Source organism: Sminthopsis crassicaudata, chromosome 2 (genome assembly GCF_048593235.1).
Source record: "Sminthopsis crassicaudata isolate SCR6 chromosome 2, ASM4859323v1, whole genome shotgun sequence".
NCBI lineage: Eukaryota > Metazoa > Chordata > Mammalia > Dasyuromorphia > Dasyuridae > Sminthopsis > Sminthopsis crassicaudata.
The window spans coordinates 408,293,167-408,307,433 of record NC_133618.1 but is presented as its reverse complement, the minus strand read 5'-3'; the positions used below and the strand labels follow the sequence as shown (position 1 = coordinate 408,307,433).

Below are 14,267 nucleotides of genomic sequence, written 5' to 3'. Positions count from 1 at the left end.
TACATTATAAAAGTTACACAAAATAGAAATTTAAAGGAATGAAACAATGTTCTAAAATAATATTTTCTTAAAATTACAAAATATTTTGCTGTCTAAAATTTTAATGATGATTTTTGTGAGATCACTATAATTAATGTACTTTTTAAAAAACTGAATTGAATGCTTTACCATATAATGATTTGAAGGTCTAGTTCTAAGTAAATTTGTCTCAATATTCAGTTTCAATATTTGTCATACCTGAAACAGATACAAAGGATAGAAATACAAAGGATAGAAACGTTTTATAGACTGTGCTCATTTTTTCAGTTTTATCCCTAAGTTATATAGAAGATTTTTGTTGAATTGTGGCCAATAAATTTCTTTCTTTTGAAGTCAACTAGTTCTTCTCAAAAAACTATTCAGATGTTTTTTTCCATTTTTTTAATACAAATTACTTTAAAAACCCATTGAAACTCTTCATTTGGAAGCTTTTAAAACAGAGTAGAAAATTCTGCTATCAATTGGTAATGTGTGGAGAAATGAGAATTTTTATATATAACCCACTTACATTATTTTGAGCAATGCAGAGAGGAGAATAAAATATCTTTCCAGAAGGAGAAGGTAGTAAATACTATCAAATGATGCAGAGAGGCAACAAAGATGAGGACTGAGTACATAAGTTGAAGAGATCATCTGTAACTTTGAAGAGAAGAATTTCAGCTGACTGAAGAATGGAAGCTAAACATGAGATTATGACCTTAGAGTTGGAAGGAAAATAGGGCTGTAGACAGAAATAGGGAAGTTCAAAAGAAGCATGAGTTTGAAGAAAAAGATAAGATAATGAAATCTGTAATGTCAATCACAAACTATCCATATATCCTCAACCAAGACAGTTCTGTCTGTCCTATTAAGAAATGGAAAGGGTCACTGTCCTGGAATGTAGAGCCTGCTCTTCCCCACTCAGGTATTGTGCTGCTGCCACAAGATGATCATGTGTATGGGTTGCTGGATTAAAGTTAGTATAGCTACTGTGAGGGATCAAGATGGAATACAAAGGGGAAAAGGTTGGGAATCTGCCCAACCCTGGGAGCCCTCTTTATTAATGGATTGGATAAAAGAAGTTGTGTAGCATAATTCCAAGGAATAACCAATCAGTGTGAAAAGATGAATGAGAGGACTATCAAGAGCAAGGTATGATGTATATTCATCTTTTCATATTGGGATTATCAAATAGTTCCAGCTTGAGACCACTGATCTAACTAATGATACATAGATAGTTGAGCTATGTTCTCAACTGAATCTGAAAGATTACATAAGAACTATTATGAAAGACTTACTTGTTTTGACTTCTGTATGAAATCAGACCTAATCCTATCCATATTTTGGCCATTCTCAATTTTTAATTTGTGTTCTTTTGCAATAACTCCCAGGGCTATGACCTATCAAGCAAAAAAGAAACTAGAAACTATTCCTTTACCTTATGGTGGAATTCTCACTATCCAAATATCTGATTCTATAAACCATATACTATATGTAAATGGAGATGTTATTTATAGGTTGATTTATTTCTCCTAAGAGAAAGGAAAAGGTTAAATAATTGTATAGTGAATTTTTGAACTACCTAGACTGTGAATCTAGATAATCTTCAGGATTCAAAATGCTGAACTGACTTTCTGAATTGTTTTATCTTTGAATATTTTTATAGTTTTTTATTCTGAACATATAAATATGGATAATAAATACATACTAATTCTCAGCAAAATTGGTGTCAGAAATACAAAAGACCCATACATTTCCTGAATCCATGTTTGCTTTTTTTGTATTAGAAGGTAAATGGTCCATTGAGACTATAATAGATTACAGTGGAATACTAGTAAGGACCAAATAGTTAATTCACAGCTTAGAACCAGGCATTAGTTTTCTGTAAGGGTAGCTTTTTTAGAGTAAAAATTATTCAGGGGACCTAGAGTATAGTTAATATGACTTGACATTCATGTAAAAATAGCCTCTTCATGACATTGTTACTGTAAGGATCAAATTAAATAACACAAGTAAAGCTCATTGGAACTCCTAAAACACTATATGATTGATAGCTATTTTTAAGGTATTGTTATTATGAAAGGAGTATATAGATAAAAAACACCTGCACCAGAAAAAATTATATTAATAACAAAATCAAAATTTAAACATAGGCAGCAATGTTCATCCAAAGGTGGCATATGGTACAATCATGGTGATCAAAATTAACATGTTGGGTTTATATTTCATATTGAACCAAAAATTTGGGCCAAATGGAATAGAGCCAAAATAAAGGTTTTTTTGCATAAAAAAAAATTAAGTGGTTCTCTATGTGCAAACCATTTTTGCTAAGTAATGATGATAAAAAAATAGAAAAATTGACAGTCACTTTTCTCAAGGAGTTTATACTCTGAGGAAAGCAACATATTAAAGAGTATTCTACTATAGAGCAGATTGAAAGGACTAGAAATCAAAGTGGAGTGCATGGCAAGACCCAATAATCATTAGGCTACACCGGAAAGTCAGAAGGAGGTACCATGTACTATAGAGGCAAAGTTTGGAGGACATTAGAAGGGAGTAGCGAGCAGATATTAAATCTTAGTAGACCTCTAGCTTATTGGAAGATATAGTTTTTGCCCTCTGAGAAGATGTTTTGCACTTCTAGTCAGTACTATACAGTAAAATGCAAATTATATACTTTTTATTGTTCTCTAATTTTTTGATGCATGTTATTTATATTCCTAAGCTTATTATAGATTTTTTGAAGAATTTACAATCACAAAGAACTTATTGAATGCCTCTCCTGTCCCTCATGCTTGGCACTACAGAAAATAGAGAGAAATATGAGACATGATCTCTACCTTCAAGGATGTTTCAGTCTAATTGGAAAGAGAAAACTAAAATATGTGGAAAAAAAGTGATTTATATGAAAAAATATATTATTGATTGCTATATATTTAATACCATAAAATGTATAACACGAATACAGAGGAAAATGAAATTTTAGTGTGTTAGAATGTTTCATGCAAGAAGTGGGGCTTGACCTAGACATGGAAGTATGGGTATATCGGTAATATCTGTAGGAAAGGGGGGAAACCATTCCATATAAAAGTGACAATGTATATAAATAAATGCATTAATATCCAAGTAAAATAAAAATGCTTGTTCATGATGAAAGGAGATTAGACTTATGAATAAAGAGATTTGCCAGTGGAGAATAGTGGGAGATAAGATTGGAATAGGTATAGTCAGAGAATGTTGAAAGCTTCTTTTCTCTTCCGTATAACACTTAGCATAGTGCTAAGAGAATATAAATGCCTTTCAAGGTATCCAAGATTAATTTTAAGTGTGATGACTACAGTTGATAAATACCTGTTACTACACCAAAAAGTTTAAAGACATTTTTTTCATGCACTTTTAGCAATACAATCAGTAATGCAGCCATTATAACAATACTAATTCTTAACTTGAAGTAGAAAAGAATGTTATTCTGGTTTTATCATTGATATTTCTAAGATCATAATTTCTTCTTATGTTATACAAAAAATACCCTTGTAGAATATTACTGAATCACTTATGTCACTACTCACCAAGTCCCAAAACAAAGAAGATAAAACTTAGTGAGAATATATATATATATATATATATATATATATATATATATATATATATATATAGTCTAGAGTATTTTTAAATTTTTCATGTTAGAAACACATTTATTAGATAATTTACTATTATAAAACACTTGAAACACATCAATGGATTCTTAGCTTTTCCAAAAGAAAGGTAGTATAAATATTACTCCCATTTTACAGATGAAGGAGCTGAGTCTCAAAAGTTAAGTGATGTACTCAGTCATACCACACTAGTTAACATCCTGTGCTTTTCCCCATTATATCATGAACATTTAAATGAAATTTAAAGCAGAAAGATATTCTCATTTAGAACAAATATTGGTTCATAAATGACAGTGAATCACTTTGGTGTAAGACATTTTTTTTGCAGAGAGAGAGAGAGAGAGAGAGAGAGAAAGAGAGAGAGAGAGAGAGAGAGAGAGAGAGAGAGAGAGAGAGAGAGAGAGAGAGAGAGAGAGAGAGAGAGAGAGAGAGAGAGAGAGAGAGAGAGAGAGAGAGAGAGAGAGAAGAGAGAGAGAGAGGGGGGGGAAGAGAGAGAGAGAGGGGGGGGAAGAGAAGGAGGAAGGGAGGGAGCAATTTTTACTTTCATGATTTAGATTACATTCATAGAAAGATTTGGTTAAATTTTTTAAAAAGAGGAAACTATCATGAAAAGTGAATGCTATACAAATTAAATATTAGAGCTAGTCAAGTATTCATTTCAGCTATTGAAATTGCAGATCAATATAGAGGAGTTTTTATATCTTTCCTCTTAATGCCAAAAAATAAGAATTTAGGAACAATTTTAGAGACAAAAGACTATATGAGACACCTAGCTCTTCTCTTCTGGGAAATTTCTTTTCTAACATCTCAGACTCAATCATTTTCCAATGTGAAATTACAGATATTTTCAAATTACCATATAAAACTACAAAAAAATTACACTCATGACCATAGTAGAGATAGCATACAGTATCAATTTGATTTTAAAAGGCATACATCTTTTTTATTACCTGTCATTTTTATAATACCTTTTACAAATTTAATCAATACATTTTAACATTCTATATACTTTAAGTGCAATATACAATAAATATTCAAGTTTCATTTTAAACATGCTTTAGCCTTTAAATTGTTAAAACTGCAGTGCCCTTTCAATCTACTTACATAATGTCATAAAATATACATTTCAAGGTAAATGAAGTCAGCTACTTCAATTTAGTCCCTCAAACTGGTAGTAAATGAGAGGTTAACACTATGGTGCCAAACCCATTATTGAGTAAATTTAGCACCTTGGACAGCTCTGTAAAATCTTTATTGCTTTCCTGACCTGCTCGTCATGTTCTGTCTGTGTGTTCAGTGGCTCTCAGCTCTGATTGAAAGGCAATATATTAGATCCCGAACACAAACACGCTCGGGGGCTAGTTCACTGGGAGCGTAATGACATGGAGGTGAGAGCAATTTTCTGGTCATCGCAATCCAAGCACCTTGCAAGGTCCATTGCGCTAACTCATAGAAGGCTTAGGAGCTCCTCTCTCTTTCCTATAAGCTAGAAATAACTAATATCACCAGAATAACTTTGGTGAATCTGAGACCAATTTAGACTCTCCCTCAAATCCCAAAGTTAATATTTCAGTGAAGGATATCCTACCCATTTTAAAATATTATTTTAAGGTAGGGCTCTCAGCAAGACTTCTGTAGGCTCTCTCTGTTTAAAGCTGCTTGCTGGCTTCAACTGATGCTCTGTTGATGACCTGGTTGTGTAATATGTATTGAATAGGAAATATGTTTTAAGCATCATGAACCAGCAAAAACTCCTACAGTTAAGAACTTCAAGGGGGAAAAAACCTTGAATTTTTCATGTTCAACTGATAAAATTAAAGAACTGAATTTCTAAAATACTTAATTTTAATTTTTTGGTTATATTAAAATACCTTTCATCAATGAAATTGTGACATTGGATAGCATCTTGTGCTCTGATAGTAAAATGCATTTCTTACTGTCATGCATCTCAGAGCTAAGATGAACTTATCTCTTTCCTAGTTGTGGATTCAATGTAGATAAGAGAAGAATCATTGTTTAAGTTACTAGAATATGATGGAATCCATTTTTATAAGTTCAAGTTCTAATGTATATACTATTGTATTAAGTCAAACCAAAAGCATGTTTTTTTCTGAAGAATAAAAGGAGAAATGTGTGTTTGTTGTGTGTGTGTGTGTGTGTGTGTATGTATGTATGTGTGTGTGTGTGTGTGTGTGTAAATTTCTGAAAGGTTAAATGCAAGCATAAATATTTATTTGAAAAAAATAAATGTCCAGAGAACTAAAAAACACAGATTTTAGAAAACAAACTAAATTCATATTGCTTTATTTTAATCTTTCCTGGGAGCCAGATAAGGCAGCAGGCTTTAGGAGAGCTCTGTGAAAGCATCACAGACCACATTTGATATGAGGATAGAGTTTAGTGCATCCATACCCATAGTGAATTATTAACCAGTGTGGTCAAATACCACAACAAAACAACAACAAGAAAAGAAAGGCAAATTCTCTGGTAAACTACCTTTAATATTAAAAAAAAAATTTGTTTCAGATGTATTGATTCAAAATTCATTGATTATATGGTACATTTCATTTCATGTGTAAAAATAACTGAAATGTGTTTTGTGAAGAGGGCTAGAGCAGCTTAAGGCAAGCATAAATGTTTATTGAGAACTCCAAACCCCTCCATCTCATTTTTGAATTTAGGACATTATATATGTCATAAGTAGTTACTGCAGTATGACAACTATTTTATCTTATATTATAGAGAATTTAAAATTGGAAAAATGCTAATATGGATCTAAAAGCTTGTCATTTCAAGAGTTTTTCAAGGATTTTTGAAGAGCCTATGGTGACAGCGAAATGAATGCAATTATATCCCTATTTTCTGATCAGAGTCTACGATCTATGACAACTGAGAATCACGGCTCCTTTTCTGTGCAGAATATCTAGTATGGAAAATATTTAAAGTTGCACTTTTTAAAAAAATTATACATACCCTACACATCTTATTGTAAATTATTTTCAATAACCTTGTTATATATTTGTGATTCTTTGCAATGCATATACTTCTCAGTAAATTAAATTATTTTATATTTGCTCTTTCTGATTTATACAGTGAATGGATTTTCAGGAGCTAATATAAAAATGTGTCCAAATCTTCAGAATATTTGGTAGAGGGTAGATTATAGTAATCATGTTGAGTTATTAAGACAAACAAAAAGATGAGTTTCTACCTTGTTGCCAACACTTTTTTCCTCATGATTTTAAAATTTGGTTTCTTATACACTTAAAAGCAGATAAGACTAGATTTGTCAATGGAGTGTGAGGATGAAGCAAAACAAAACAGAACATTCTGGAGATTTCCATAAGGATGGTCATAAATGAGGGGAGTAAAAGATTGGTGAAATTCTAGTGAAATTTTTATAAAATAAATGTAGGCCCAGCCTTGAAAACTGGTTTAAAGTGAGCCTGAGGGTTTGGGGATAGGGAAAATTATGTTTAAGACTGTTTGGAAAAGAGGAAGGATCACATTCCTTCATCATATGGATTGACTTCTGGGCACTCTTATATCATGGTTCTGACATACAAGAGAGAGAAACAAAAGTAGTTTAATGCTACATGTTTCCAGTAGCTGAAGATTGATTGGAAATCTCTTGAAAATGACCTGTCTGATAAGGTCACAGTTCCTGGAATAAGCAATTAAGTGCAAAATAAACACATCTTAGGGATTCATAACATGCACTGAATGGCATCGATTGTAGTAATCTAGTAAATGACCTCAGAATTGTATTCTGCAATAAACGTATGAGTGCTTTATCCTGCAGATGGCAGACAATTGACTGATGTATTTTATCTTGCAACCCCAATGACGCTCACCTTTTGACTCGATTAAGTGTATATGTGAACAGGGATAAATTCGTGATTTAACACCATTCTGGAAGTCCTTCCCAAAGCAGTTCTGTTTGAGGACTTCCTTGGAAATGAAACTGGGGGGCTGTAACTGTATGAAAAGATTAAAGCAAAGTCCCTTCACTATTATCTTTGCTTCACTCAAAGGAATATATCTGTTTTTGTATTGGCAGGAAGTAATACTCAAACGAGCTGCTGATTTAGTGGAGGCTCTCTATGGTATGCCACACAATAACCAGGTAAGAATGTTTTGATTTTACAACATTAGTCTGAGAATATAAAGCTTATTGCCCTATTGAGAGGGAGGTAGAAAGAATATGAACAAGTTTAGAGATCATTTAATTCATATTACAGTATTGGATTATTCAATTATTCTTCTCTTTTTATAAATCTTTTATTGCCTTCCCTCATTATTTACTTTAGATAGAAAAGAACTTACATGAAAAAGTGGAAAATATTTCATATAAGAGAATGGAGTTATTTCAATGTAGTTCCTTTTCACTCCTGTTTCTAAGAAAGCTTGGGGACCATGGGAAAAGGGCCCGGCATTTTTGTCCTAAAAGAAATAATGACATTTGCCCAGTGTCATTTGCTTATTTTGGCCATTGTTTAGTCTACAGGAGACCCAGCTCTTCATAACTCTGGAGGGTTATAGTTTCTTCTTCGTGCCTTTTGAATCAGTATGTAACCCCCAGAGGGATGAAGTGGTTTGGATGCCATTGTGGAACCAACAATTTAGTGTCTGAAAATCTGATTGTAAGCTACTACCATTACTTGACATTGATATTTATACAATACTTTAAAGTTTTCAAGTATTCTATATACATCATCTAATTTGAACCTCACAATGAATTTGGAAGGTAGGTTGTGCAGAGATTATCCTGAAAATACAGATTGAGAAACTCAAACTTTAAAAAGTTTGTCCAGTCAGATGGCTTGCCTTTGGTTATATAGCTGGAAGCATCAGAAGTGGGATCTAAACACAGGTTTTTCTGCCAAGTCCAGAATTCTATGCACTATATTAATGCTATCTCCACAAAATTCTGTCAAGCATTGATAAGCAGTACTTCCCTTGATCTAAACAGTAGATAGCAATTATATTGCATTTTCATATGCTAACAAGCACCCTGGAGAGAGATACTACTATCACCCCTATTCTACCAGATGAAAAAAATGAGGCTGAGGCAAGTGAAATGAATTGCCCTGCATCACACAAGTATGTGAGTCAGGATTTGAAATCAGATCTTCCAGATTCTAAGCTCAGCACTTTATGTGTTGCGTTAGTTGTGTTTTGAGAACATGTTAGTTCCCACCAAAAGAAAGATAAATGCTACCATACTAGAAGAAAATAATTTGAACATTCATTTTATTTTTTAGGAAATCATACTGAAGAGGGCAGCTGATATTGCAGAGGCACTGTACAGTGTTCCTCGTAACCACAACCAGCTTCCTGCTCTTGCTAATACTTCTGTTCATGCTGGAATGATGGGAGTTAATTCATTCAGTGGACAACTGGCAGTGAATGTCTCAGAAGCCTCACAAGCCACCAATCAGGGTCAGGAAGATCTACCACCCACATCCTATTTTCTCTGCTTCCTCTCCCCCTTTCCTAATTATTCTTTCAAATAATATTTTCTCCATATGACATTCCCAGATCTAATGTGAGTTATATTATTTTACAACTTAGTTTTTGGTTGTCACCACTACTGATCAAGAACTGAGATTGGCATGGAAGGGTGAATTTTCTATCTATATATTTGACTTTCACATAAAAATATAGGTGACAGATGGCAAAGGAGGGCAGAATTAAAGTCCCAAGGGCCAAAGGACAGCATCAGCTCCTGCCAATGGAAGAGAAACTTGTTAACTTTAGGGTACAACCCCTTAAACTGCAATTTATTTCTGTGGCAAAGTCATAATTTACAGAACTTGTGTTCCTAATTTCTTCTATATATCCCAAGAATGTGTCTTTTTCTTGTTTCCCATTTTAATCACAGAGCTAGTGACACTAAAACCATATATGTGTCTGTTTGCCCACTACCCACTGGGTTGCAGGGAAGAGCTGGAAAGGGAGAATAAGAAGAGATCTTCGTTTTCTTATCTCATCCAAAAGTACCAACAACTTAAATAACTCCCTTATTCTGGATTTTCTCTATTCCCAGGTTTTACTCGAAATTCAAGCAGCGTATCACCACATGGGTATGTGCCTAGCACCACCCCACAACAGACCAACTATAACTCTGTTACCACAAGTATGAATGGATATGGCAATGCCGGAATGTCCAATTTAGGTGGATCCCCAACCTTCCTCAATGGCTCAGCTGCCAATTCTCCCTATGCCAGTAAGTAGTGTTGTTCTGCATTTCTGCACGTTTTCATCAAATGGAAATGGAAACTCACTCTGCTGCTCAATATTTAGTTTCTATTTTAGACCTCAGAAGCTTTGCCTGGGTGCTGCTTTCTGCTCCCAAGCCTGAAGGGTATGCAATTAAAGTCACCCATGATCTGAACCCTTACTGTCAAGATTCTTTAAAAGCTAAAGCCAAATTCTTTTTCTTTAAAAATATTCTTTCCCTTGATTTTGTCTCTGTCTCTGATTGTTGTTTAAAGTTAGTTTCACTTGAGAAGATGAATAAAAATTAAACAAAAATAAAGAAATGTGAAATTTTTTTCTTGTCCAGCTGGGTTCAGCTTCAGTGATTTCTAGACAAATAAATTGTAGACCAAATGCATCTTTAGATCTATATATCTTATTTAGAATTGAAGACTTTTAGTTCAGGTTTTTCATTTTACAGATTAGAAAACTGAGGTCTAAGTAAATTGATCCAGATTGTGCAATTATTAAGTGAGAAAAATTACACATGGCTCCAAGTGCAGTGCCCTAGGCCACAGCTTTAAAAGTATGCATTTCTAAATAAAATCACTATGTTTATACAATCTCAGGATAGTTGGAGAAATTTAAGAATACTATGTCATGTTTATGCTGCAGAGCGTATAGTCTTGATGTCAGAAGGCTTGCTAAAATACCTTAGCTTTGAAGTTGCATACAGAAGAAATGTTCATCCACCCTATCTATTTAGTAATAATGATTTGGATGTGTTTAAAATAATTTTCTTTTTCTTAAATTAAAAACATTATATATATTTATATGTATATATAAGGTTAATAATTTATTATAATTTGACAATGCCCAAAAGATGTGAACATGAATCCAAGAAGAAGCTGCTGCTTTTCTTTTAAGATTTCAAGAGAGAGAAGATATATCTTGTCCTGCCAGAGCACCTTTTTCTATAGCTTCTTAGATTCCTCACTTAGTGCAGTGAGGCTTTATAAGTATAGAACTTCTTAGTCATTGAAACTACTGAAAAAAAAACAGTTCCTAGAACTATGTGTACTAAAGAGTTACTATTTGAGGTCAGCCTTCACTCCTCTTACTTTTTATTTTGATCCATCAGAAGGTTGTCCCTGGTAGACCTATCATTTCACTAATACCTAATCCATTCAATCAGAAAATGTTTCAATCATGACCTGAAAATTAAAAGGTGGCATTCTTAATTAAATCAATAAACTAATTGCTGTATAGTAGCAATTCAATTTAGGCAGTTTGATTGCTCAGCCTTCTTGAGTACTTGCAGACACCAAGTGACTTCAGCCTAAGATTGTATCTGTCAGACTGTGAAACTTTGAACATTTAATTTCCATTAATTGATTTCCTCAGTGTTCACAAATATAGTATCAGATTCTCAAATAGGCACTCAGATGGGATGATTTTATCTGCATAAATGCAAATAAAATAATAACAGAAAGCCCAAATGATTTGAGATTTTTTCTTTATAACATTTAATTATTCATAAGCCACTCATGTTGAAAAATTCCAAATGGGATTTAAAAAAAAATAAATAAGGCAAATCTTTCCACTAGTGAATGCCCTTTCTGGTGTGGTGTCTGATAACCAATAATATTGTAACAAATGGAAGTGTTTGGCTGTATTTCACCCCTCCTTCTTTGAGATTCCCCACCTCTAAACACACATAATGATCACATTTGCCAAAGAGATTAATTGCCTTCTTCAGTGAAACAGCGGGACTTCAAATCTACGTATATTTAAAAATCAAACCTCCAGTACAGGAATTTTGCAATTTAAATAGGGATTATTATTGAGCGCATTTTCACATTTATAAATCCTTGGAGAGGTATAAAAATGCTACCCTCATTAAAAGAAAAATACAGTTTAGAAAATATATCTGTGAAAATTCTGAAGACAGCTCTGTTTTCCTGCTATAGAAGCACCTGATAGCCTTATATTTGGCTTTGAATATTGCCTAAAATCGATCAGGGTCTGCAAGTGAAGTATTGAGGGACCAATTATGCAAAGCCTGTCATCCCATTTCAACCATCAAGTGACACAAACCTATCAGTCGCTATCCATGCAAACTTCCCAAAGCCTTAGATTCTGATATAAATATTAGCCAAATAGCCCATGTAATGCAGAGGACCATTCATGGAAAAAGTGTTTTCCTTTGCAATTAGCAATGAAGGGAACTTTTTCTGGGATTTGACTCAGAGGCTTAGAATGTCAAATTGTGCAGCTAAAAGTCAAAGTGTTAGTGCCCATCAATCCACTAAGGACAGAAGAGAGTGTGGATTTGTGTGAACATATGGCTTATGGAGAAAAGATGAAGATAGCCTCTCAACAGAGAGAAAATCAAGTTATGTGTGGGATGGCATGATTCTCTAGAAAAGATGTGTTTATTGAAATAAACAAGAGCTAACTCACTAGTACCAAAAGATTAAAGACAAAATCTAAAGGAGATTTTGGCTGGTGGAGAATATACATCTGTCCCAACTATCTAAGGTCTCTGGGTCAGCTAATACTCTCTCGCCCAGTACTGACAAAGTTTTCTCATTGTTAGTCATCATACAGATTCTGACTACCAAACAGTATTTAAATACCATGGCAATATGTATGAACACAAGAATATGCTTTTCTCTCTCTCTCTCTCTCTGTGTGTGTGTGTGTGTGTGTGTGTGTGTGTGTGTGTGTGTGTGTGTGTGTACAGTCATAAGAAGGACAGTATGGCATAGTAGATAGAGAGCTGACCACAAAGTCCAGAAAGACTTAGATTACAGGCCCATCTTTTGAGACCTATTAGCTGTGTGAGCCAGCAGAATTCAGATAACATCTCAGGGCTTTAGGCAACTAAGACTACATTATTGTGAAGATAGCCTGCATTGGTAGAAGAAATTACCTCTTCTTGCTTGGTAGAGTTTCTTGTGCCAATGAGAACTCAGGTCCAGTCATAAATACTTTACTAGTACTGTGAGGGATCCAAATAAGCTTGTTGAAATACAAGCTTCTACTTCTATATCTCTCACAGAATCTGGTATATAAGTAGGTGCCCCATAAATATTTCTTAATTGTTAATAAATCACAGCCCCTGCTCTCAAAAAGTTGGCCATATGCTTGGGAAGATTGGGTCACAAATATCAAAACAGATCATGCAAAGAGGAAAAGATGACCTTAGGTACTGATGGGGTGCATGGGAAGAATTTAGAGCTGAATCATGAGCATAACTAAAACTGCTCAAAGAACCTCAAAATTTCCAATACAAGTGTTTTTTCCCCATTTTTCAGTCGTGCCATCAAGTCCGACCATGGCCTCCTCTACAAGCCTCCCCTCCAACTGCAGCAGTTCCTCTGGGATCTTCTCTTTCTCACCAGCCAACATGGTCTCAGCAGTGAAACAGAAGAGTGCTTTTGCTCCAGTTGTGAGACCACAGACTTCCCCGCCTCCCACCTGCACCAGCACCAATGGGAACAGCCTGCAAGGTAACTGGGATCTACAGTGGGACTAGCCCTACCCTCTTAATCTTAGAGGGACTGAGCTTACAGACCCTGGACCCACCCTTTAATTGTTGCTAAAGTGACCCATCCCTATCTCTCCCTCTCTCCCATCCTCTCTTTCTTTAAGTGTTAACCACCTTTCCTGTGCCCTTAACCCTGCACTCTAGTGCTGCCCAAGGAGCAGCCTCGTCTCCATCCACCTCCACTAATTCTGTTAAAGGGAGATGCTACTTGTAAGTTCAGACTCAAGTGTTTTGTTCAAAAGTATTATTTCCTTTACTAATATCATCCTTTTTCTTTTCTCCTCTCTTATTCCCTGTCGTCGTCATTATCAGACCAGTCTTTTGTGGACTCTAGCAAGTACTCCACTGCAGGGTCTCTCCAGGGACTGGCCTTCTCCTGAAGTACGTCACTCAATCTTCCCTTCCTTTTGCTTTTGTCACAATGTACGTGTACAGAATCCTTCTCACTTGGGAAGGAACTGTTGTAGGGGACTGGAGCTAATGTGTTGCTATGAACAAATAACACAGGTCTCTTGGTTCTAGGTGTTTTGGGTTTATCATGAATGCTGGTATGATTGTGATCAAGTTGACTGACTTTGGTTGTGCTAAACCATTATCACAGAAAACCCATCACTTGTGACAGCCATGTGAACTGCCCAAGTCTATTCTGGTTCAAACCTGCCACAGAAAATTAGGGTGAAACTTCAGTTGGGAGTAAAGAGACTTTTAGGAGCCAATGTGTTCATTTCAATCTTTGCATTTGTTTTCCCACTCCTGTTTTGAAGTTTCAAGATCACTTAAAGAAAAATTTGCACACATTTTGAGGTGACCTTCAAACTAGAATTCTAAGATGGTAACAA

At 34.7% G+C, this 14,267-nt stretch overlaps 1 protein-coding gene across 5 annotated transcripts in view; it reads left to right on the top strand.

Annotated features, from left to right (window-relative positions):
• Positions 1-14,267, top strand: part of EBF1 (EBF transcription factor 1) — a 451,723-nt gene that overhangs the window by 425,674 nt on the left and 11,782 nt on the right. For all 5 annotated transcript variants that reach the window (XM_074291945.1, XM_074291944.1, XM_074291943.1 and 2 more), the window contains 4 exons: positions 7,735-7,800; positions 8,939-9,116; positions 9,724-9,903; positions 13,196-13,390. In XM_074291945.1, coding sequence (XP_074148046.1) covers positions 7,735-7,800; positions 8,939-9,116; positions 9,724-9,903; positions 13,196-13,390 — 619 coding nt within the window. The remainder of the gene's footprint in view (positions 1-7,734; positions 7,801-8,938; positions 9,117-9,723; positions 9,904-13,195; positions 13,391-14,267) is intronic.